General features: G+C 29.6%; 2 protein-coding genes across 2 annotated transcripts; one reads left to right on the top strand and one right to left on the bottom strand.

Moving 5' to 3' along the window:
• The first annotated feature begins 5,630 nt into the window (after nt 1-5,630).
• On the top strand, nt 5,631-10,817 carry LOC133687846 (OVARIAN TUMOR DOMAIN-containing deubiquitinating enzyme 12-like). Its single transcript, XM_062107181.1, has 11 exons — nt 5,631-5,883; nt 6,181-6,589; nt 6,681-6,841; nt 7,979-8,052; nt 8,246-8,300; nt 8,673-8,747; nt 8,868-8,941; nt 9,042-9,090; nt 9,382-9,466; nt 10,096-10,152; nt 10,463-10,817. Exons 2-11 carry the CDS (start codon nt 6,208-6,210, stop codon nt 10,519-10,521), a joined length of 1,071 nt encoding a protein of 356 aa, XP_061963165.1. The 5' UTR covers nt 5,631-5,883; nt 6,181-6,207; the 3' UTR covers nt 10,522-10,817.
• A 5,911-nt stretch (nt 10,818-16,728) lies between these two features.
• Nucleotides 16,729-17,823, bottom strand: LOC133689237 (transcription factor TCP11). The gene has a single exon (XM_062109028.1). It carries the CDS (start codon nt 17,652-17,654, stop codon nt 17,055-17,057), a length of 600 nt encoding a protein of 199 aa, XP_061965012.1. The 5' UTR covers nt 17,655-17,823; the 3' UTR covers nt 16,729-17,054.
• Between the last annotated feature and the right edge of the window lie 6,499 nt (nt 17,824-24,322).

The following is a 24,322-nucleotide window of genomic DNA, read 5'->3' on the forward strand; positions in this document are numbered from 1 at the left end:
AGTCCGATAACTTTCTCTCATCTCTCAAATTAGAAACTGAAAAATATTAAAAATAAAGTACTAGATCAAAATTAAAATTTCAAAAACTGAAAGGACAAAAAAAAAGAGATTGGAAAACATAAGTATCAAACTGAACCCTTTTTTTTTGTAAATTTTAGGGTTGTTATCTTTTTTTTTTCCACTTTTTTTACTTTGATCCATTATCTTTTATTTTTGTCTTTACTTAACAATTTAACTTAAATTGAATTTCAATTCAGTCCTATGAAAGTAAAAAAAAAAGAGAGAGAATAAAGATAGAAATAAAAATAAAAATATTAGGTGCACATTAAATCCATAATAGACTAAGTGTGTGCCCCCAGCACAATAGCAATTTACTACATGAAAAATTCCACAAATTTTAGAGTTTTGTTAATAATATCACATTTACCTAATTGAAATTTTATCCAGTTTAATCAATAAAGTACCTAAGATATGAGAAGGGATGAAGAGTTTAACGATTCTATAATTCTATCCAATACTTTTATAAACAAATTAAATATACAAAATTGGTATAAAAACAAACCTAATAATCCAAACTTTGCATCCTATCTTACCTTTTTAATTCATTTTTACTTTATAAAGAGTAAAGAAAATCATTTTTAATTTTCTTTTAATACATAACATCATTATTAATTTTTTTATTAATTTTTTTTCTAGGAATTTGAGATGTTAACGATCGAATTACTTGCGAATGAAGGAAAAGTTTAACTTACCAAGCTAAAGAAGTGATATTCATTTGATCCTTTTAGGACTTTTGGGATTAGTAGTTATTAGCTATAGAACTCAATCGCTGTTATAGAGCACCTTTTGAAATTTATTTTTATTTTATTATATGGAAATTAAAATATATATTCATAAGAAAGGCAATGAATAAGATTATGCTGAAAATATGTATTTCCTATTCAAAATTGTCGTTTCTTATTCATGTAGTCTCTTTTATTTTTATAATTACGTATTTTTTTTTATTAGTAGCATGATTTATTAAATAAAAAATCCCAATTAAAAATACTCATAAAATTTTTGATGATTTGAATTAAAGAAAAAAATATAAATTTTTAATAAAAAAACTCAATTTCACTTTTCATATATTTCCTTTTTTGTTTTGACAAAAACATGTTTTTTTTTCTTTCATAACTATTATTTTTTAAATAAAAACTTATTATAATCATAAAAGCAGATTTTAATTTTAAAAAATAATTATGAAGTGATTATTTTTACTCACAATAATAAAATTCATGTTTTTTTTTTCTCATTGAATGCTAATGAGCAACTTTTAAAAAAAATCTTCATGTTAGTCTAATATATAATTGTTCATAAAATAATTGTTAATATTACAATAAAATACCCAAATCTTCTTTAAGACTGACATAAAAATAACATATTAATATATTTATTTAAAGAGAATTTTATTCTAAAATTCATAAAATAAAATAAATGTTAAGAGCTAATCAAAAAAAAAATAAACTAGGCATGTTTGGGCTTGAAAGGATGGGTCCACACGCCTAGCCTGAGAGAAAAAGTCTAAACCCACACACTTGGCTTTATTTTTTAAAATATATAGACAAAATGTTGCCCTGTAATTTTTTTTAATAATAAAATAAGAAGTATCGTCCACTTAAAAAAAAATACATCATCTTCTTGTTCAAATTTCAGCCAACTCTAGTGTTTCAAAAGTCACAAAAATAACATATTAATATATTTATTTAAAGAGAATTTTATTCTAAAATTCATAAAATAAAATAAATGTTAAGAGCTAATCAAAAAAAAAATAAACTAGGCATGTTTGGGCTTGAAAGGATGGGTCCACACGCCTAGCCTGAGAGAAAAAGTCTAAACCCACACACTTGGCTTTATTTTTTAAAATATATAGACAAAATGTTGCCCTGTAATTTTTTTTAATAATAAAATAAGAAGTATAGTCCACTTAAAAAAAAATGCATCATCTTCTTGTTCAAATTTCAGCCAACTCTAGTGTTTCAAAAGTCACAAATTGTGTTTTTAAACTCTAAAAAGTTAAATTTTAACTTGTTTTAATTTAAAATACCTCATAAATACCCTTAAAAACTATATAAAGCCATACCAACCTAAAAAACACCATATATTAAGCTTAAAATTGTAAATTAAATCGAATAAAAAAAATCAATGGGTCTTGATCTACTTTTTTCTAGCATATTTGAAGGGCAAAACCACCTCAATTGATCTCGTCTCTTTAAAGTGAACCAATTAACATTAAGATTTGACCTTTTGCAATGTGACCACCCAAATATTTTTATCTCTTTTATATTTTTTAATGATTTTCTCTCTCTTCTCTAAACAGTTATGAACCGAAACATGATAAAAATAAAATTTTGAGACTGAGATGTAAAAACAAAAAAGGATCAAATCTTTTTTTAAAAAAACTTTAGGGACTAAAGTGAAGTTTTGCACTCCCTTTGAACAATAAAAATGCAAACTTCTATGTTTTTCTTATTGTGTTAATCTTGGTCAATGTTGTTTTAATTCTTTGATATAATAAAAAATTTCATTTAGAAAATTAAAATTGGAATATTTTATGACAACTCAAGAGTATATTGATGAAAACAAATCTTAAAAATATATAACTTTTTTTTTAAAATGCTAGGTATCCCGGGTCACCTTGTGCGTATCGAACTAAGTCTCTACGGTTCGAAACTAGCATTTATATAGGGTTAAACCCTGCAACCGACGGTCCAAAATGATTTGGTGCTAGTGGGTTTCGAACTTGAGATTTTAGAGGGAGTAAACTCCAAAACCCCTAGCTAAATGCTACTAGACTAACCTCTTGAGATTTAAAAATATAAAACTATACCAACATGACATGAGATAATGAAATTTAAAAAAATAAAAAATTCAACCATCACATGTATCGTATAATTTTTTCAAGAATCAAAATAAAAAAAATATTATGGATTCTATCGTAGCATTACACAATGCATCGATATTGCAATACAGTAATCTTTTTAATAATTTAATTAATCAACTATATACAGGGGAGGAGCCAAAAAATAAAATTAAGAGGGGCCAAGATTTTAGTTGTATTATTATTTTAGCTAAAACCATATAAATTATTAAGGGAGGGGCTGTAAAAACAATTTCCTTGCAGCGATCCCGACCCCTACCAGCCTCCCGTCTCCGCCCCGCCCCTGCCTATATAAGAAAGAAAACTTCACTTCCGATAGAAACACAACATTCCTCAACACTTAAGGTTAAAGTGTTAATTAGTATTGTCCATCCAAGAGTGAACAAGGATAACAAAAAAAAAAAGAAAAAATGGTTCATATATTGACTGCAAGTTTTGCTTGTAACGCAGAAGTTGTGTTGTAATGCATGAATGAGGTGGGATCCAAGTTTGAAGAAAGCTATTGCTTCATGACACCTTTTCAACTCTTGTTTGTACCTCTGATGGCGAACAACGACTTGTGCAGCAATTTAGACATCTTAAATGACAAGGATTTCAAACAAGGTAAGCTGTAAATGATGGTAATATAAAGCTGTTCGAGCGTTCCTAAATTACTAATATAATTTTGTTTTATAGAAAAATTAAAATTTTAAAATAAAAAATATTATTTTAATATATTTTTAAATAAAAAATACTTTAAATATTAACAAGTCAACGGCCATTCATTGTTTAGTAGTTTCTTGCCGTGTTGATTGGAGGATTTTGCGTGTTGTGTCAACGCGTAGGAAAAAGTAGGTGCATCGTGTCATCCACCGAAAAAATAAATAAATAGGACAGGACAAGCAGTTATATAGTTCAATTAACATCAAGATTTCTCTTCTTTAAGAAAATATCTGAGATCAAACATCTTTGTCGATAACAAATAAAAAGGATAGACAAAGAGAGAAAACCTTTGATTTGGGTTCAAATTATACAAACATAGAGTTAAATGTATTTTAATTTAAAAATTATTTCCAATAAATTCTTGTATTTATTGTGTTGTTTTTGTTTTTCATAAAATTATTTTCAGCTCTCCTGTAATTAATTGAAAAATATTATAATGTCCGTTTTTTGATGTTTTCAGATCGTTTAAATGTGCTGATGTCAAAAATAATTTTTTAAATAAAAAAAATATTATTTTAATGAATTTTCGAGAGAAAAATACTATGAAAAACTATCGGTACCATACACCCAAATATACTCTTTGTCTCATCTCCAAGTTTTTTTGAAGTGCTCACTCACATTAGAAGTTGTATCTGATAAAATATTTTAAATTAATTAATTTTGTTCAAATGTATAAAACTTCCTTTTAAATAAAATCATGTTTGAGTTGGTCTCTTGCAATCCAATCAACTTGATAGGTTTAAAAACAACTTAAATAATCAATAAAAATATAATTTAATTAAAAATAATTCAAGACCACATCTAAGTTATGAATAATCAAATTGAAGAGAAATTTAAATAAATAAAAAAGATAAGAAAAAATAATTTTAGTTAATTTGGATTTTCTTACTAAATTTACAATCTAATGAAACTAGAATAACTTTGTAATGTAAATTGATTTGAGGGATGAAATTAAAAAAAAATAAAGAATAAAATTTAAATGTTTTTTTGGTAATTATTAATTAATAATATACCCTACTAGGTAGATTAAAATAATGATACATTTGTCATGCAACCGAACAAATGACATTTATTTTGATCTCCAAATAATTCTAAAATGGCGGGCATAAGTGAAGAAAATTAATTAGCGAGGACAATTAGGGCAGTACACGTGCTCACACTTATTGTATATGATAAAGTATCTGGTTATATTATACACAATTAATATAATTGATAACACATAATTAAGTTAATATTATAATTGCATATCAGATAATTTTATTAATTAGCATATAAACCGCCCCAATTATGATAAAGCTCACAAAATTCAGCATTACGGTCATTACCCGTTCAATAAGATAATAGCATTAGCATATAAACCGCCCCAATTATACCACAATTACAAAACCACAAGCACGTTGGCTTTTAAAAAAATTGATTTTTTTTTAAGATTTTTTTTAATTTTTAGATGGTTTAATGTATTGATATTAAAAATAAATTATTTTGATATATTTAAAAAAATAATAACCTAATAGCTATCAAATTACTCATAATAAAAAGATATCAGCTCTTACTAATTTAGTTAATGTTTAAAAATACAGGGTAATATGTGTTTTTTAAAAATTTAATTTATTTTGTTAATTTTCTTTTTATGTTGTGGATTAATTTAATATGCTATCTTAAAAATAATTTTTTAAAAAATAAATAATATTATTTTAATATATTTTAGTATAAAAAATATTTTAAAAAATAACTATAATCATATTTTTCAACATATCCTTAATGATAAAAAGAAAGTGTAATTAGAAGTATAGATTATAGTAGTGTGTTAAAATAATATATATATATTTTTTTTATTTTTTTTGATATTATTATATTAAAAATATATGAAAACAATCTAGAAATATAAAAAGGGTTTTTTTTAAATTTAAATTTTTACCTCATTTATGACGCAATTACAAACGGGGCGAAATCCAAACCATTCATTCACCGCCTTGAGGTACTTTTGATTTGGACATTTAAGAGCCGCGGCAAACAGTGTATAATAAACAAAAAGAAGAAAAAAAAGAAGTGCTCTCCCTGTTTCCCATTCTATTATAATTTATTTATTTGATTTAGTTTTTAGTTTCCATGTTAAAATCAAGTAAAATGATTCACAGTTTTCTGCTTCGCTAGTTCTCTGTCTAGATTGTAGTTTCCACTATTACACTCGACATAAACCCTATCTACCTACCTATCTGCCCCGTCTTGTTTCTTTTTATCTGCCTTTCCATTTCCTTCATCAGGTTAGTACTTTGTCTTGTCTTGTGATTTGATTTGATTTAATGTTTGATGATTTTCTGTGATTTCTGGTTTTGTTTTAAATTAAATCATGCTATATTATGCTCAAATCTTATTATTGGTGTCGGCTAAAATAGACACAAATTAATTAAAAGATTTGTGTTTGCATTAAACTGGTAATGATGATCTTTAATTATGGAAATGATTTTGAGTTATTTGCAAAGATGGATGGATATTTTGGTGCTGTTTATGCTTGAATTCTGATGGGTCGAGGTTGATGTAACCGTTCGGGTTTTGAGCAGGGGGAGGAGATTGGTTTGGTAAGAAAGATGGTTATTTACGAGCAAGAGTCGGATGTTATTCAATGGGGTCTTCGTCTTCTTGATGGGGACCCACCCTTTTATTCTGGGTACTATGGTGAAGCAATAGTACAGAGTGATGATGGATACCATGGACATTATGTGAGGGATCATTATGATATTACGGACTGTAGCCATGTAGAGAATGATGAGATGATTGCACGCACGTTGCAAGAAGAGTTTTCGCAGCTTGCAGTTACTGAAGAAAATGGGTATTCACATGGTGGAGAAGAGCTTTCAGTTACTGAAGAAAATGTGTATTCACATGGTGGAGAAGGTGGAGAAGAGCATTTGCAGACTTCTGTTGATGAGCATGATTGGCATTGTACACCGATGAGGAACTACCGTTCAGGTTTATGGTTAAGATTATCCTTTTGTTTTGTTTCATTTTTTGTGGGAGGAAATTTCTTATGTTGGTTTCACTTGATGTTTTTAATGCGCAGACAATGAGTGTAGTCATGAAGAATCAGATGATGCAGTACCCTCTAGTTCATGCTCAAGTCCTGTTAATGGAGAAGAGTATTCCTATTCACCAGAGTTTACTGATGAAGATGGCCTGGATGATGAAGTAGGCAAGAGGTTGAATCAGTTGATTCCAATCCGTGTAAGTTTGGCCGCTTTAGATCATCATTGTGGTCTTTTATTTCTTTTGGTTGAGGAAATTGAGAGACTTTGGTCATGTTTGACTTCCACTAGGAATCAGGAATAGCATTTCAAATAAAATTTATGTTTAACTCTATTTAAATAATTTTACTTGTCTTGGAGTTTTTATACTACCAAATGACAAACAAAAGAAGTAAATTTTTCCACTAAATATAGAATATCTCATTTCTTGTGTAATCTTAATCCTTATTATTGGCAAACCAAACTGCATTTCACAAGGAATGGGACATGATACTAATTTTTATTTCCAATCCCAAGCGACCCGAACATAATCATCACAGTCATTTATAGCCTTTCCTCTCTCTTTTATTGCAGTTTTTTTTTTCTTTTTATTTTTCACCAATTACTATCTTTAATATCTAGGTGATTGCATTAAAGTAGCTAGTACTTAGTTAATCCGGGAAAAGTATCCAAGGTATTCTGAGCCATGAATTTAAGTACAGATGGCACACAGAGTCAGGGTGCGTCTTTTTTTCCGCTCCTGGAGTCTCACTTCTCTAATGGCACTGCATCTATAATTCTACTAATGCTTTTTGACTGGGATTTTGAAACTTACACTTCCAAGTTCAGGATAATTGAGTGTTTTACCAGTTCAATGTTTCCATCATTGAGCCAGACAAAATAGTATATACTTTATGAACTATCATTGGATAAACTGCCATATTATGGCTAAAGACTGTCAACGTGATCTGTGGTTCTTTATTGTGAAAAGACAATCAACGCAATCCATGATTCTTTATTGTGAGAGAACATTTGCATGTGCTCAAACACTTTTAAGCGTGGTTTAATGTTAGTTTTTTCTTGTGCAACTTATATGGTATATGATTAAGTTCAGTGTAATGTGCATCATAGCAGTTACATGTTAGCATCAATTGGTGCTCATTTGCATCACACGATCTTGTGGTTTTGCATCATTTGATACTTCCTGTTGAAAATCTTTATAAATTGTAGTTTTCTTGTACAACTAGCTTGGTGAAAATACTGTGCTTGTGTTCTTGCATACGTGCTTGCAAGGACATATCATTTCCCCTATTGTTGGTTTTGCTTATCACCTGCCAAAATTTCTTTCATGCTTCAGCATGTTCCAAGAATTAATGGAGAAATACCTTCAATTGATGAAGCAACATCAGATCATGAAAGGCTTCTGAACAGGTATTGTGTACAGATATTATTGCTGCAGATAAAGCAAAATTCATTTCCCATTTTGTCTGATTGGGAGTTAGTTCAGTTAATGCGTTCTGTAGACATGTGATTACTATAACATTGCTCATTTTCTTCCCCTTTTTTTTTTTTTTTACCTTGGAATAAACTTCATGCTATTAAATTATTGTTCTCACTAATCCAGACTGCAGTTATTTGGCTTTGAAGAGCTTAAGGTTCAAGGGGATGGAAACTGTCAGGTTAGCTTTTCCTTGTCTGTTTCTTTTTGAGTATCTTCACTATGACCTCCTCCATGAGATGTTGCTGTAAATGGATTATTATTAGGGTTTTTCTAAGACCAACCCTAAAGGTACACGTCAACAAGCAATAAATGGAAGGTCTTCACTTCCATAATTGAGTAAAATCCTAATCCTTAATTTGTTGATACTAAATATGGATAATGAAACCTTCCACATATTGATATTTGATATTTGCGAGTGCCCTTAGGACCACATGTTGGAAAAGTCCTTGCTGTTATTGTTGCTGCTGTTGATCTTGCTTGTCAAAGTGCTTATTGACAAATTAATGATGACATGTTAATAATTACTTTCTCAAACTTTCTCATTCTCCAGTTCCGTGCTTTATCAGATCAAATATATAATACACCTGATCGCCACAAAATAGTAAGACGACAGGTTGTGTATCAGGTTTGTTTTATTCCCTGCCTTATTATTAGTGGTTGAAGTTGAGTTAGTAGAATTGTAACATATATATCTATATTTCATTGATCTCATACATTTTTTGTTATAATGGTTTGTGATCACCAGCTTAAATCTCACCCAGAGATATACGAGGGATATGTTCCCATGGAGTATGGTGACTATTTGAGGAAGATGTCGAAGTAATAATGGAACTGTTTGCTTATTCTATTTCTTAAACTATAAAGAATCTTGTGTGTTGATTCTAATAAACAAATACCCTTTGCATTTGGATGATGCCAGGAGTGGTGAGTGGGGTGATCATGTGACATTGCAGGCAGTTGCGGATGCGGTATGGATCATATCAACTTGTAGTCATCTTTTTTTTTTGGGCTCAAGGACTTGATGTTGTTCTTGAAGGACATTGATTTTGTTTTCTTTGTTCTTAAAACATTTTGCCAATTGCTTCCTTTATTTGACATGCATTGTGACTATAGTTTACCTTTGGTGAAACCCCGTCCCTCTATTTGCCTGTTTCACCATAGCACTGCTCTATTTTAAAGCTTTATGCATCATTTCATTTTGAAGACAAATGTAACATTCTGTGCTATCTTCCATGGCTTGTACCCTCGTTTTATTGCAGTATGGTGTGAAAATACTCGTCATGACTTCTTTCAAGGACACATGTTACATAGAGATTCTTCCTGTCAGCCAAAAGCCAAAAGGAGGTAAATTATGTTTGTTTCAGTTGTCCTGAAAAAAATTAATTTCCTTTTCCTTTATCTTACCCCTCATCTTTCTTTTTGAGATGTTGTTTCTGTGATCATATTTTTTCAAGTTTATAATAAATATTGTTGACAATCGGTTGTGGTAATAAATATTGCTTGTTTGATTGCAAGTTTGATAGTTTTACAGATTCCTGATGAAACATAAAAAAATTGAGTGATTGTTTTGTTAAACCTTGATCTGTATGCGTTGTTTTCGATTGGTGAATTGCTTTTCCCATACACTACTTTACAGAAGAATAGAGGTAAAAACTCTATCTGATTGCTACAATTGCTTCTCGCTTTCTTTTTGCAGAAGCACCAAAGTAGAAACACTAAAAATTATTATAATGTTTCCTGTGCTAATCAATCCATATACAATGTAATTGGTCTTAAATGATTGACAGCAATCTGAAAGAAATTCCAGTCCCATCCCAGACTTCGTTTTCAAACAATAATAGCATAGCATTAATGTTTGTTTTATTGCTTATAAATGACCTGTGAACCCTGATGAAATTATATGTTCTGAATGTAAAAACTTCTGGAATTTTTAAGCTTGTGTTTTGATGAAGAATTTTGGGTTCCTTCTGCAGTCATTTTCTTGAGCTTTTGGGCAGAGGTACACTACAACTCCATCTATTTTCAAGGAGGTAAATATTGTTTATTTTTTTGCTTCTTTTATTGGGTAAAGGGCACGAGTTAAAAAGTAAGAACAATGGAATGCTTGGGCAAAGTTGATGATAAAACATAACTGAACTTCTTGTGACAGAAAAGAAGTTTAGTGTTGAACCGAATTTTCTTGCTTCTGACAAGCCTGACATTGGTTTTCGTATCAGTTTCTCCCTCACTTACGTGACAATGATCTTGTTTTCATGTGCAAAGTCTAATTTGGTAACTTTGCATTAATTCTAATGATGCCCCTGTGAGAATAATATATCTCTTTTCGTGGTTTTGATACAGATACATCTAGTGAATTCAGAAAGAAGAAAAGGTGGTGGAATTTCGGGAATAAGAACTAGGTATATATTGCTGGTAATCTGAGGGACACCCCCCCCCCCCCCCCCACCCCCACATCTTCTCTTGCTGCCGTGCTTGCTATTATACATATGCACATGCAGCCTCCTTGGTGCGAAACTTGTATCTTCTCTTTCTATAAACCATACTTGTCCAGATCAGTTATTCTACGAGTGTATTGTATTTTTCTGGGAAAGATTTGTCTCAAATTTTGCATGCATGCTCTAGAATTGCATGTCATATCTTTCTCAAATAAACAGACAAAAATAATCAAATGAGTAAACACTGTTTATGCTTTTAATGCATGGAGACAGCGAGATGGATGGAGCTTCAGATAAGTTGTTTGGTTGGGAAATTTCACTAGTATCGAAAGTGTGATTCTTTACCTGATTAAAACGCAGAACTTGCTCATGCATTCAAAATAAGATATTATTATTGATTTGATAACGTTTTATTCCCGTTGTCATATAGGGCCGTAGATACTTTTAATACTCAAGCTTGACTTGATTGCGACCTCTATTTTGGTTTATTTATCAATCCAGTCGTCCTTTCTTATGATTGTTGCATATTTGTGGGAGAGATGAGGATATAGTTTCACAAGTTCTTATAGAACCACCAATGAGGCACGTTTGCCTCTTGTATTTATTTATTTATTTGGGGGTTCTTCTGCATTGGATCTCTACAGTTCGCAGATCCAAATATTTCTAACCGAGGCTAGTAACTAAAACTTGAACCAGGGTTGGAAGTAGAATTTTATCACGTGAAACTCTGGTTTATTTTTGTGTTTTAAAAGTATTTTTAAAAAAATTAAAATTTTTTAATGTTTATTTTGATACGTAGATAGTAAAAATAATTTTTTAAAATAAAAAAATATTATTTTAATATATTTTTAAATAAAAATTATTTTTTAATAGATTATTATCATACTCTAGTAATCATATAAAAAATCTTTAATGTTATCTATGTGAATAGGTCATTGACCAGGGAAAAAGAGAGACATGCTCAATAATAAACAAATGGTGCATTAGTCTCTCTAGATTGATATTTTGTCGCAACATAAAAAATGATGTAGTGTTTAGTGTATTTAAAAAGAGAAAAAAATCCATGACTTAACATCATGGAAAAAAAAATAAAATAATGGTTGTCACTCCTTAAGAATCTAAACATAAAAAAAATAAAATAATGGTTGTCAATCCTTAAGAATCTAAACATAAAAAGATGAATTAAAAAAAAATCAGGGAATAAAAGTTCAAAAAGCAAAGAATTGTAAATTTAGGTGAGGTAGCTAAAACTTTTGAGCGAGATTATATAAACAGAATAACCCAATAGATAGCAAAATTAAAAAAAATAAAAATTTTATTTTTTAAAAAAACTGAATTTTAAAAGACAAAACTAAAAAAAAATAAAAAAAGAGCGACCTAAAAAAAATACTTGAGCACCCAGCCAAACATACTGCCTAGATAATAAGATGAGGATAACCTGATTGAAAGAAAACCGAAGAAAATAACAAAGTTTATTTTTCAAAATGAACAACTTCGAAGGATATAATCAAGAAAAAAACGATGTCAACCCGTGTTAACTTTTCAAACCTGTGACCCAAGCTAGTGACTAAACGAAAGCGTCTCATTTGGAAAACCACCATTTTAAAACTCGATTCAACCCAATAGGTTGACCCATGACCCGAGAGAATCGAGGTGTAACATCCCTTAATTTTAAAGTCAATTAATCACGCGATTAGAAACACAATCAAGATAAAAACCAAAATTTTGTTTTTTATCAAAAATCCAGCAGAGTTTCTCCTAAATATTGGTACCAAGTTATTGATAACAACAATAACATACAAATTCATTCTTCACAATTTATTTTATCTTTATGTTACCATGAAGCTCAATCATCATGGATTCACCCAACACAACATCTCACCGGATTAGAATATTTAATCCAAATTTCAGTTACATCACATTGCATATTGCAATATTTCATTAACAATCAAAAGAAAATTTAATAAACAAATTCAAAAGAAAATTAAATAAACAGATTCATAGGATAACATTATAAAATAAATAACTCAAAATCATATAAAGTATTTTCTTAAGAAAATTACTTAACAAATGCATAGAGTAACTAAGTTTAATGTACTAACAACTTAATTATATCGCTCCTGAACTAAATAAGAAAATCATCCAAAATAATTACAATTTACATCAATTCAACATTGGATTACATATCAAATATTTAATGGAAAGGATTATCCCTCCAAAAATACATTTCTCCTTTTCTTTTTCTTTAACATAAAAGACCCTAACTAGATACTAATTTGCGTGAGTTCATGAGATACTTGAAATTAATTTAGCATATAATAGCATAAATAACTTTGGTAATAAATCAAAATAATAAGGATTCATGTAATGATTTTAACAATAAAGCTTAGACTTAGAGAAAAGAAAAGTAAGGGATAACGATTAATGCGTTGCTTAAAGAGCACGAAGCTGGCCCATATGCTGGCACCTGAGTAACTGGCACCAACTTTTTTTAATAACTTTTAGAAATAGAAAAAGACTAGGTTTTCCCAAACCTAACTTAATAATAACAAAAATAGTAATGGGAAATGACTAAAACACTTCTTTACGTAAGGCTTATAAAATTTGATTTTAGAGGCAATTTAGTTAGTCTAATTTTTAAAATAAAATAAAAAAACTAAAAATGCCCCTTGATGCTAATTAAATGAATAACTTTTAGGGCAAATTAATAATTTTACCGCGCAATAAAAAAATGAGTTGACCATAATGTCTCTTATAAATTTGGCAATGACTTTTGTATTATAAGAAAAAGACTAAATCACCCTTGTAACATCCCCAAGTTTTTAAAACACAAATCAACGTATTTATAGTTATAGATAGATGAGAAAATAGGGGATATATATATAAAACTGAAATTTCAGTAAAATTTCTCTTAAAAATGTTAGTTTATCAACAACACAACAAGCATGCTATTCTAATCAATATATCGATAAGGTCCAACCATCCTGAACTTTACCCATTCTTATTATAATTCAAGATTATAATACATCTAATCCACCATTCAACCACTTCATGTTTTATATAACAATTCACAGTAAGAAATAATCATGTCAAATAATGTTAACAATATTTCTAAATTTATAATGTAACAGTGAAGTGCTTAATACTTTATAATCCTAGTGAGTAAATACTATTATCTAGATTGCATGCATCATTAATTCTAGTATTATTTACATGCTAAAACTAATTCCAAAAAATTACATTAGAAAATAAGTTAGCAATTCAAGATTACATCATCATTTAAAAAAAAAGATATACTAAGAATATCTATTGCTCCACATGAGGTTGTGATGTACCTGAAATTTATATAACACATAATATAAATAAAACCATATAATCAATTCACCCAATTCATATAACTTATTGTATTTGATTCAAAAATGTATTTTCAACAATCAAACACTATTATATATTTTCCTTTCAACTAATTTTATGGCTTCATTAGACAATTTTATCAAATCAGGAATCACAATCATCAATCCCACTAGTACCACCCAGGTAACCACTTAATTGAATTCTCGATCGTCAGACATACTGATACCATTAGCTACACTCAGGGTAACTAATCAAATAAAAATCCTAGTCGTTAAACATATTGATGCCACTAGCCCCATTTAGGGTAACTAGTCAATTATAGATCTTGGTTAAGAGCGTGTTTGACAGTGTGCTTTTCAAATAACTTTTCATGCCAAAATGCATGCCAATGATGTTTTTTCATTTTTTAAAAATCATTTTTGACATCAGCATATCAAAACGATCCAAAACATACAAACCATATTAAACTTTAGCAAAAAAAAAAAAATTTCAAATTTTTTGAGAACGCAGCCGCAGCCACGTTCCCAAACATTCCCTAAGAGACAAATTGATGCCACTAGTCCAATCAGGGTGACTAATCAAGTACAAATCTTGGTCGTCAGACAAACCGATCTCTTAGTCCCATTCAAGATATCTAGTCAAGTACAAATCCCGATCATCAGACAAACTGACGCCACTAGTCCCATTTAGGGTAACTAGTCAATTTATCATCTTTTCGCTTTTCGATACTCATGTCACAATTAATACAAAGACATAACACATTTAAGGAATTGTAGTTATATGACATTAAAAATTTAAGCATAATAAATGATAGAGACGTAAAACACCTACATGATGTCTGTGCTTAAGCAGAAATCTCTTGTTGTTGAATAAATCCTGTGAGCTTTTCTGTACCAACAATAGCAACACGTCATATATAATTCAATTATTACAAAAATCCAATTCAAATTCAAAATTTCATTCCAAATTCGAGTCTTAAATCAACATTAAGGAAAACATAAAGTTTTTCATGTTTAAATAATTTTCAATAATATATCATTCAATATACTATTTTATTTTATATAGGCAGTATTAAATACATTATCTTCGTATAATTCAAATCTTTATTTATTTATAAAAGCTGGCTAAACATTCCTTACAAATTAGGTAGGAATTCTCTTTCAAATAAAATCCATTACCCCTAAATAAACTCATCAATTAACACATTTCAACAAGGTTTTCTCATCAATTTGGTCAAACCAATCCATTATTTCTTTATTCTATTTTGGCTGAACTTATCATCCAAGAAAACACATTTTCATTTATTAATTCTTAGCAAATTAGCATATGATTTATACATTGCACATTCTAACTTAACATCTTAGAATACAATTTTAATACCAATTAAATTAATTCCATCCACTATTCCCTTTACTCTTCCATGGTCGAACCTACACGATAAAGACAAGGAAATCCTTTCAAGTTACTTAAAATTCCACACATCACCCCATCATTAAATGATCAATCACACACATTACTATTTGAATTCCATAACAATTAAAACAAGAATTCATTCCCTCTAATTTTTTTTGAGTCTTGGCCAAACCTATTATGAAAAAAAGGATGTATGGTTTCTTTCAAATTCATCACAATTAACACTTCATTCATATTGTATCCCTTACTTTTACTTTTAACATATCTAAACATAATTCAACCATGAATTAAATAAAAAATCCCATCCTTTTTTACTTAGCATTTGGCTGAAACTTTCTTTCTTAAGAAACGCATATGTTTTTCTCATTTTTTCTCTAATTAATACATTACTCATTTATTTAGTATCTAACTAACACAATTCAACATGAATTAAGAGTCAATTTAATAAACCAATTCAAGCTCCTTACACAACCGTGCAAGCATATAGGGTGAGGACACCAAGATTCTTGAAATTCTTTACAATCCAACCATTATCCAATCATTTTGTACATGTCCTAATATAATTCCATCCAAATTTCATAACAATTAAATCAAACAAATTCAAAACCTTACCTCAAACCCTAACCAAAACTTCATGCACATATGGAGGCATATTTTCTCTTTAATATTTCTTAATCAACACCCTTTTCCACACATGTTAACATGTTTTAAGCATCAAAAAACCAATTCAAACAATCCCTTTAAAAATTCAAAATTTCCATAATGTACATCAACACCAAATTCTCACCAATTCATTACAAAACTTTAAATTAAGCTTAGATTAGAATTCTTCACCTTTTAATAATGCTAAAACAAAGAAAATCTAACAAAGAAATCTTTGATTCCTCTTTCTTCTTTAACTTCTTGTTAACACCCTACTCCAACCTTTTCGAGCTTAAACTCATAAAAACCTTTCTTTAATCATTAGAACCTTTTCTTTTTTTAATATTCTATTCTATTTTGGTAAGATTTTGTGAGGGAAAATCAAGAAAATATCAATTTCTTCCCCTCTCTTTTAATTATACTTGGTCGGCCATTCACATAGAAAATAGCTTCCTTGGTAAGCCAATAAATTATATATACTAACCACATTTTTATATATTTATAAATATGTCAGTATTCTTTATTTGAATAAGTTATTTTCTTCTAATTTAGTATATTATCACGGCAAACTTTCTTATACTATATTCAACCGTCATTTTTTCCGAGAATTTTCTTCATATTTATTTGATAATATTTTTATTTCATTTATAATTAATTTTATTCAAATTACTCAACCCATTTTACCTACTGGTTAAATTTAAGTTCTGGCATATACAGGAAAATCTTAGCAAGGGTTTACTAACCTTGAAACAAAACTAAATGTTATTGTGTGGTAAGGGTAAAATAATAAATTTATGTAAGAATCCATAATAATACAGGGTTTAAATTCCTATTCCTATCCCAACTAGTATTTTTAAGGACAGCTAACAAGCAAACGACGGTTCACTCCAGTCTTGTACAAAACTAATCAAAGTACTTTAGAATATTAGCTTATTGACAGCTGCTTCTTCCTCCTCCTTTTTTCACCCGAAAGATGGACAAAAAGAAGACTGATTTGTGGTTTAATTAATTAAACAAAAAAAAATTAGGCTTCACCACCCAAAACCCTGAACCTTGTGTTTGTTTTGATGCAAATTGCAATGTTAGTCCTACATCTTCTGTTCCCCGATTACCTCCTCCTGCCGACCCTCCTCCGCCTCCAAATCCACGTTCTCCGACAGCGGCTTCAGCAACAAAGCAGTAAATGGCATGTGCCTATAATCCAGGTCAAGCCGACAGCTAGCTTCCGTTAGAGAGAAGACATCGGGCCCCGTATCGTTGGCGGGGTGGACCTCGCCGGGAACAGAGGGCGGAGAGGCGGAAGTCGGGGCAGACCCGACAGTGGTGGAGATGGGGATGGAGGGGATAGTTCCGGTTCCGGTGGCAGCGATGATGGATGCCTCAGCGTTGCGAAGGAGCCACTCGATGGTCTCGCCATCGGAGCGGTGGCCGAGTTCACGGGTGAGCTGGAAGACACGGGCCGCTGTTAAAGCGGGCATCCGGACCCTCCTGCCACGGCCATTGACTTTGGTGTGGCGGTCTTTGGATTGAGAAGCAGTGGATTTGCGAGGGTGGGCCAGCTTAGAGTCGGACCCACTGCTTGCTGCTGGGATAGTTGTGGGGACCACATGATTGTTGTTGTTTAGGTTTGAGTTTTGCTGCTGCTGCTGGTGATTGTTTGAGGTGGAGGAGAGGTTGTAGAGAACCATTTCAGAAGCCACGAGGATTGAGGGGCTTTTGTGGAGTGATTTGAGGAGAGATTGAAGTTAGGGTTTGTGCAAACGAGAGAAGAAGAGAAAGAAACAGAGGTGAGTGCGTGTCTGAGGTCTGACTCTATTGACCCTGCACTGTAACACGGAGGGGAACGGCGACCCATTTTATAGTAGCGGGCCAGACCTTGATTTCAACGATTTTTTTTTTCAACTGATATGATTTTAAATTAGTTTTTAATTAGATAAGGGATGAACTGAAAAAATAAATATTAATTTTAAAAAATAATAAAAAAATTTAACTCGAGTCAACATGTTAAATTTGCAGTTGGTTGTGAGGTCGAGATAACTTTACATAAAAAAATAATAATGAAGGTCAACTCTTAAACAAACTAAATGATGAAGGACAAAACTGAAAAAAATCAATTAAAAAAATATAAAAAACTGGAATTAATCCAGGTTAACTCGACTAACATGAGAGTCAAGATATGAGATTGGGATAATCTCTTAAAATGGAAAGCGGCAAATATCACAAAGCTAAAGGCCAAATAGCCCAATGTCAAAGAATAAAATTAAAAAAAAAACATTTAAAACAAACCTACAAAAGACCAAAGTTAGTTCAGGCTAATCTTTAAAATTCATGATCCGGGTCATGAGACCAAGTTACTCATAGAAGACAAACTTGAAAAAGCAACTAAGAAAAATTTCCAATCAACCAAAATTAAAAAAAAAAAACAAATAGCAATAAAAAAACAAGAATAAAATCTAGTATAAAATTAAATGAAATAAAACAATGAGAGAAAAAATTGAAAAATAAAATAAATCAATAAAAGGTTAAAAACAAATAGCAATTAAAAGAAAAGGAACCAAATCTAGTATAAAATTAAATAAAATAAAAAAATGAGAGAAGAAATTAAAAAATAAAATAAATCAAGAAAAGAAGAAAAAAATAATAAAATAACAGTTAAAAGAATGAGAACCAAATATGGTATAAAAATTAAATGAAATAAAATAATGAGGGGAAAATCTAAAAAATAAAATAAATCAAGAAAAAGATAAAAAGTAAAAAAGACAACAATCAAAAGAATGAGAATCAAATATGATAAATTAGGAGGATGAAATTTTAAAAAAATATAAATTATTTCAAATAAAACAAATAGTAATAAAAAAAAACAAGGATTAAATCTAAAGAAAAAACAAATTGAAGGGCTACTTTGAAAAATGAGAGGGTTAGGTATGGAAATCGAGGAGAAGAGAGAGAGAAAAAACATTGTTAGCGCCAAACCGGAGATCCATAGGCCACGTGCACCATCAAAGAATGGAGAGGTTGTCAAGACAATTCAAATGCCACCTCGAAAGTCATTGTTTGGTTGTCGGATGACACCTCATATGTCGTTTGAATGACACTGGTGTCCCTACGTACATGCCAATTACTTTTATTTTTTGAATAATATTTTATGTTTATTGAAATATCAAATTGCCCCCATATTAACTTGATTATAACCGAAAAATCATGTTGAAAATACAAAAAGCCCATAGATGCCATATTAATAGTTTTCTTTAAGGGTAATTAGATCATTTTACTGTGTTTAAAAAAAATAAAAAGACGAAGAAGCTAGTTTCTATATATATATATATATATATATATATATATATATATATATATATATTCTTTTAACAATAATTAAGTAATTTTACTATGCTAAACAATACGAGAAAGCCAATTTGTTCTAATCAATTTGGTAACGTTAAATGAGTCATGTGGAAAAGACTCTATTACCCTCTATAACAAGTTTATTGATTTTTTTTATAAAGGCAAAATGATCATTTTATAGTTTTAATCTATAGTGAATTATGTCTTGGTGCATAGTGAAAGAGTGAGCCTTTTTAGCTTCTTTTTTTTTAATGCAAATAAAAAAATATTAATATTATGCATGTATGATTGTTATTATGATTTTTTAATTAAAAAAATACATTATTTACATATAATAAAATAAATTTTAAAAATATAAACTAATAAATCAAAAAAGTTGGTAAAGCTAATTAAACACTGAAATAAAAGGTTAATATATCTAATAAAAAGCAAAAGATAGATGCATATGCGATATTTAACCCAAACTATCCTTTTTATTTTATTTTATTTATTTATTTATTTATTTTCTCTTAGAGGTTAATTCTAATTGTTAAGGATAAATGATTTCTATTTTTAAAAATATTTCATGTAAATATGATTTATTTATATAAAATATAAAAGGGAAGAAATTTAAAGATAAATCTCAATCATATTTTCAAAGCATTATAAAATAATAATAAAAAAATACTAGTTACTAGTTTAGGAGAACTAAATAATTTAAGAAACTAAGAGGACATTAATCACAGTTTATATAAAAAGTAATTCAAAGTAAGAAATAAAATAAATAAATGAGAGAGGAGGTATTAAATAAAATCTAAATAACATTAATCAAAATTGAAAAAAAAAAGGATCATGTATAGCTAAGTCTAGCAAGTTAGACCCATATGCCTCGCTAGGCATCCAAAAGCTTAGGCGCACCTGGGTTGGTAAGCCAATGCTCCTGTGTCTTTTCTAAATAGATGGTATGTTTAGGTTTTTTTTCTTCCTCTAAGTGGATGACACATCGTCTATTATGGTAGATGACCTATTATCCTCTACATCATTTTATGATTGAAAAATCGAGGTTTAAATTTTTGGACCCTAAAAACTCATTTTTCAATTTGTTTTCACTCGGAAAACCCTAAGGCATTATTTATTTTTATATTCATTTAAAAAATATTTTGTTAATATAAGGGATTATTTATATTTGGTATTTAGTTATGTTTTATTAATAAGTACAGAGTAAATATTAAATATTTGAGACAAAAATATTTTGCAAAGTAAATTATAACGTAATTATAATTATGAGAATTCCATTTGCATTAAGACATTGTTCCTAAATGTTCATGGTTGATACTCTATTAATAATGGATATTAATTAGAGTTGTTGAGACTAGTAAATATTATGTTCCTTTTTTTATAAAATGAAGAATAAATTCTCATAGGTTGAGACATGAGGGATATCTGAAAAAAAATATAGATGCTTGTAAAATAATAGGTAACTAAATTGACCCCATAAGGATTACATATGGAGAGATTATTGGTATTTATGGAAAGACTAACATGATAGTTGTGCAAGTGATCCATCAACTTGAAATCACTAAGTTATATAGAGAATGCTATGTTTTGATCCTGGTTACATATTGCCTTAATCAAGAATAATAAGTGAGTAGATATTAAGTATAACATGAACTATATGAAAGTAACTAAGTGATACAGAGAGAATTCATTTACCTATGTTCCATTCGTTCTGAAATAATATTGATTGTAAAATCATTGTGTAAGGTGGAATGACATTTTAAAAAGATTTTAAATCTTATTCAAAGAATCAATGACTATGATGTTGAGAATAAATATTATTTGACATAATAGACATACTTGATGCTGATAGAAAACAAAACACAAGTAGACAATAAGTAAAGAAAGACATAATTGATGTAAAAAGGGGTTTTCATACAAAAATCTTAATTTGTATTTTATTTTTGAATAATTATCTCTAATATGATATGCCTTTCTAAGAGATTTATAACTTTTTAAATAGACTAGAAAACCAAAATTCACAAGGTAGGATAATTAAAATCCTAAATAAAAGGAAGCATAACATAAAATTCAAAATTAAGCTGAAAATACAAAAAGAAAAAAACAATTGACACAAAAAATATCTTTGAGGTCTAATTTAAGGGTCTTTCAGAGCCCAAATAGTTACGAGTCATGTATCTTATAGAACTAGACATGTAGAATCATCTGACAAAATTTGAGTTTGATCCAGCAGTTGGATTGGAAGTTATGATTTTTTTTTTGTTTCATGTTATTGGTCTAGTATGAATAGACCTATATTTAGGTTTAGTTTTGTCCAACTAGTCCATAAACAAGTATGCCAAGCTTTTAGTATGATCCACTAATGGCATATGAATAACTAAATGTTCAAAACTATCAGATTCTTTGACGTGCTGCTATCAATCTCAACTCGCCCTTGAGTTCTTGTCATCCATCAAGCATAAAGATAAATACTACACATTAAAAATATTAGAAGTCTTCAAGTGATTTTGAAGGCATAATTTATAGGCATTATCATTGATCTTCTAGAAGACATCATAATGACTGATCTTTCTTTCTTTAAGTTTGTTGTACTCATGTATAGGAAATATATCACAAGGAAGTACTGCAAAAAAAAAAAAAGTTTCCTACCTTAAAGTTGACCTTTCTATAATGAGTATCACCTTAGGCTTTATACTTGGCATTATTATCGAAAAAAGCTTGCTCGACCTATTTATATACCTCTATAGATAATCTGTCAAACCTTTAGCATGCATGTTTAGTTATCTAGTACGAGGAATTGGTGATAACTTAAGCTTGCTGTAAAGATTTTGACCACACATAATCTTAAATAGGCTTAACTAGATAGTCTGATTTCTAAACCTGTTATAGGCAAACTCTAGTTAGGACAAAGCCAAATCCCATTGCTTAGGCTTGTCTTTTACTAAATTTCATAGTAGATTCCATAGGCTATGGTTAACCACCTCATTCTGACCATTGAACTAATAAAATTTACTTAGGTACCAAGCTTTACCTATAACATCTTCTAAAAATTACTCATAAGCTTTAAAACTCTATACAACATGAATAACTTTTGGAGTAGGCCATTCTATAATTGCTGCCACTTTGGATTGATTAGCTTGGACGCTATCAACAAAAACAATAAAACCCATATATATGATTTGTCGGTGAGGAACTTATATTTCTTGTGATTGACATATAACTGCTCTTACCTCAATGTGTTATAAATAACTTGAAGGTGTTCCAAGTGAGACTCTGAGTATGGATTGTACTTGAGGATATCATTAAAGTAAATTACTATAAAATTGTATAGAATAGTCTTAACACATGATACATAAATCTAATGAAAGTCCTAAGAGTATTGGATAACTCAAATGATATCGCAAATCACTTAAACAAACCATCTTGTGTCTTCAAAGTTGTTTTCCACCTATCCCTTCTCTTGATCCTAATTTGATGGTACTTGTTTTAAAGGTTAATTTTTAAGAACACCTTAGAACTAGCTAGCTGATGCAACGTATAATCAAATCATGATATGAGGTGCCTGTACTTTATGGTGATCTGTTGATGGATCTTCTATCCATGCATATACGTCATGAACCATCTTTCTTTGGAACTAAGAGATTTGAAATTGTGCAAGGACTCTTTTAAATATACCTATTCTCTAGTAACTTTACCACTTACTGCTATAATTCTTCAAACTCCTCGGGGCTAAGCATATATGCTAGCTTGTTTGGCAAGCTAGAACTTATGATCATATTGATATGGTACTAGATGTCTCTCATTAAGGGGTAACCCTTGAGAAAATTCTTCTAGTATCATGTTTGTAAATTCTGTTAGAATCTCCTGGACTTCTGTAGGGTTGTCTTCAACCTTCTCCTTTATAGTACTGCTATCAAACATTAAAGCATAACCACTCATTTTCTACCTCCATGAATTGTGATAAAGATAATAAATTCTTTTTTTTATTTGAATCAGATTCAACAACTACCCCTTCCTTCCAGGGTGCTAACACCACACACCTTTCTTTTATGTTGAGGATGTTACCCTGTTTATCATGCACAACAATCATGTCATATTGTTAAGGTCTACCTAACAATATGTGATGTGCATCCACCAATACCATATCATACCAAACATTATCATAATATTTTGTTCTATAAAAAATAACATAAAACATTATTTATTCATGATTATCTTAGTATTTCTATTTAGTTAGGTCATTTTTTTTTATGGTTGTCTATATTTCAAGTTGTAGTTTTTTTATCACTTTTACTGACATTATATTCTCACAGTTATCACTGTCAATAATTACATAGTATACCTTGTTTTTAATGGAAGATGTTAGAAACCTTTAATAGGTCAAAACCAAGCAATAACTAGATGAACTGTATAATTAAACCACCAACGATCCAACCCATGACTGTCTTTCACCGATTGATCTATAAAATTTTCTATCCCTGCCATGACTCAAATATATTGCACTTTATGTTTATAGGCTATTATACCTTGGCCCATACGATGCTAAATAATTGAAGGAGACTATATTATTTATAGTGAAAACTTCTTCTTTTTACATTTTTTTTTTGGCGTAGGATAAAGTTTTTCTACTTCTTTTTAGCAATATAATATCTCAGGTTACAAAATATATAATTATACGTTCTCATTAATAAAATATAAATATTGATATAAATGATTTACCACTATTGAAATCAGTAATTCAATATATATAATATAAATGTTCCAGCGTTGAGCTAAGAAAATTATAAACATTGAGGATTTAATTGACTTTTTACACAAATTAATGTCATGATTATTTGTTCTTAAATTACTTTATACTATTATAATTCATTTGAATATAAACAAGAAAGAGAAATTAAATATAGTTTTTTTTAATATATATATACAGCTTTTGTAAATTGTAATTGATATATCTAATCAATGTCAATACTAAGGTGACCCGGGTTTAACCCTGGGTAAATCTCGACCCGATGTCCAA

This window comes from Populus nigra, chromosome 3 (genome assembly GCF_951802175.1).
Source record: "Populus nigra chromosome 3, ddPopNigr1.1, whole genome shotgun sequence".
In the NCBI taxonomy this organism is placed as follows: Eukaryota; Viridiplantae; Streptophyta; class Magnoliopsida; order Malpighiales; family Salicaceae; genus Populus; species Populus nigra.

What these genes read in the sequence shown, in the direction of transcription:
- LOC133687846 (XM_062107181.1), top strand. Translation starts at nt 6,208, where the DNA reads ATGGTTATTTACGAGCAAGAGTCGGATGTTATTCAATGGGGTCTTCGT. An exon ending in TATTTGAGGAAGATGTCGAA is followed by an intron (nt 8,942 to 9,041) that starts GTAATAATGGAA and finishes GGATGATGCCAG; the next exon opens with GAGTGGTGAGTGGGGTGATC. An exon ending in CTCCATCTATTTTCAAGGAG is followed by an intron (nt 10,153 to 10,462) that starts GTAAATATTGTT and finishes GTTTTGATACAG; the next exon opens with ATACATCTAGTGAATTCAGA.
- LOC133689237 (XM_062109028.1), bottom strand. Translation starts at nt 17,654, where the DNA reads ATGGTTCTCTACAACCTCTCCTCCACCTCAAACAATCACCAGCAGCAG.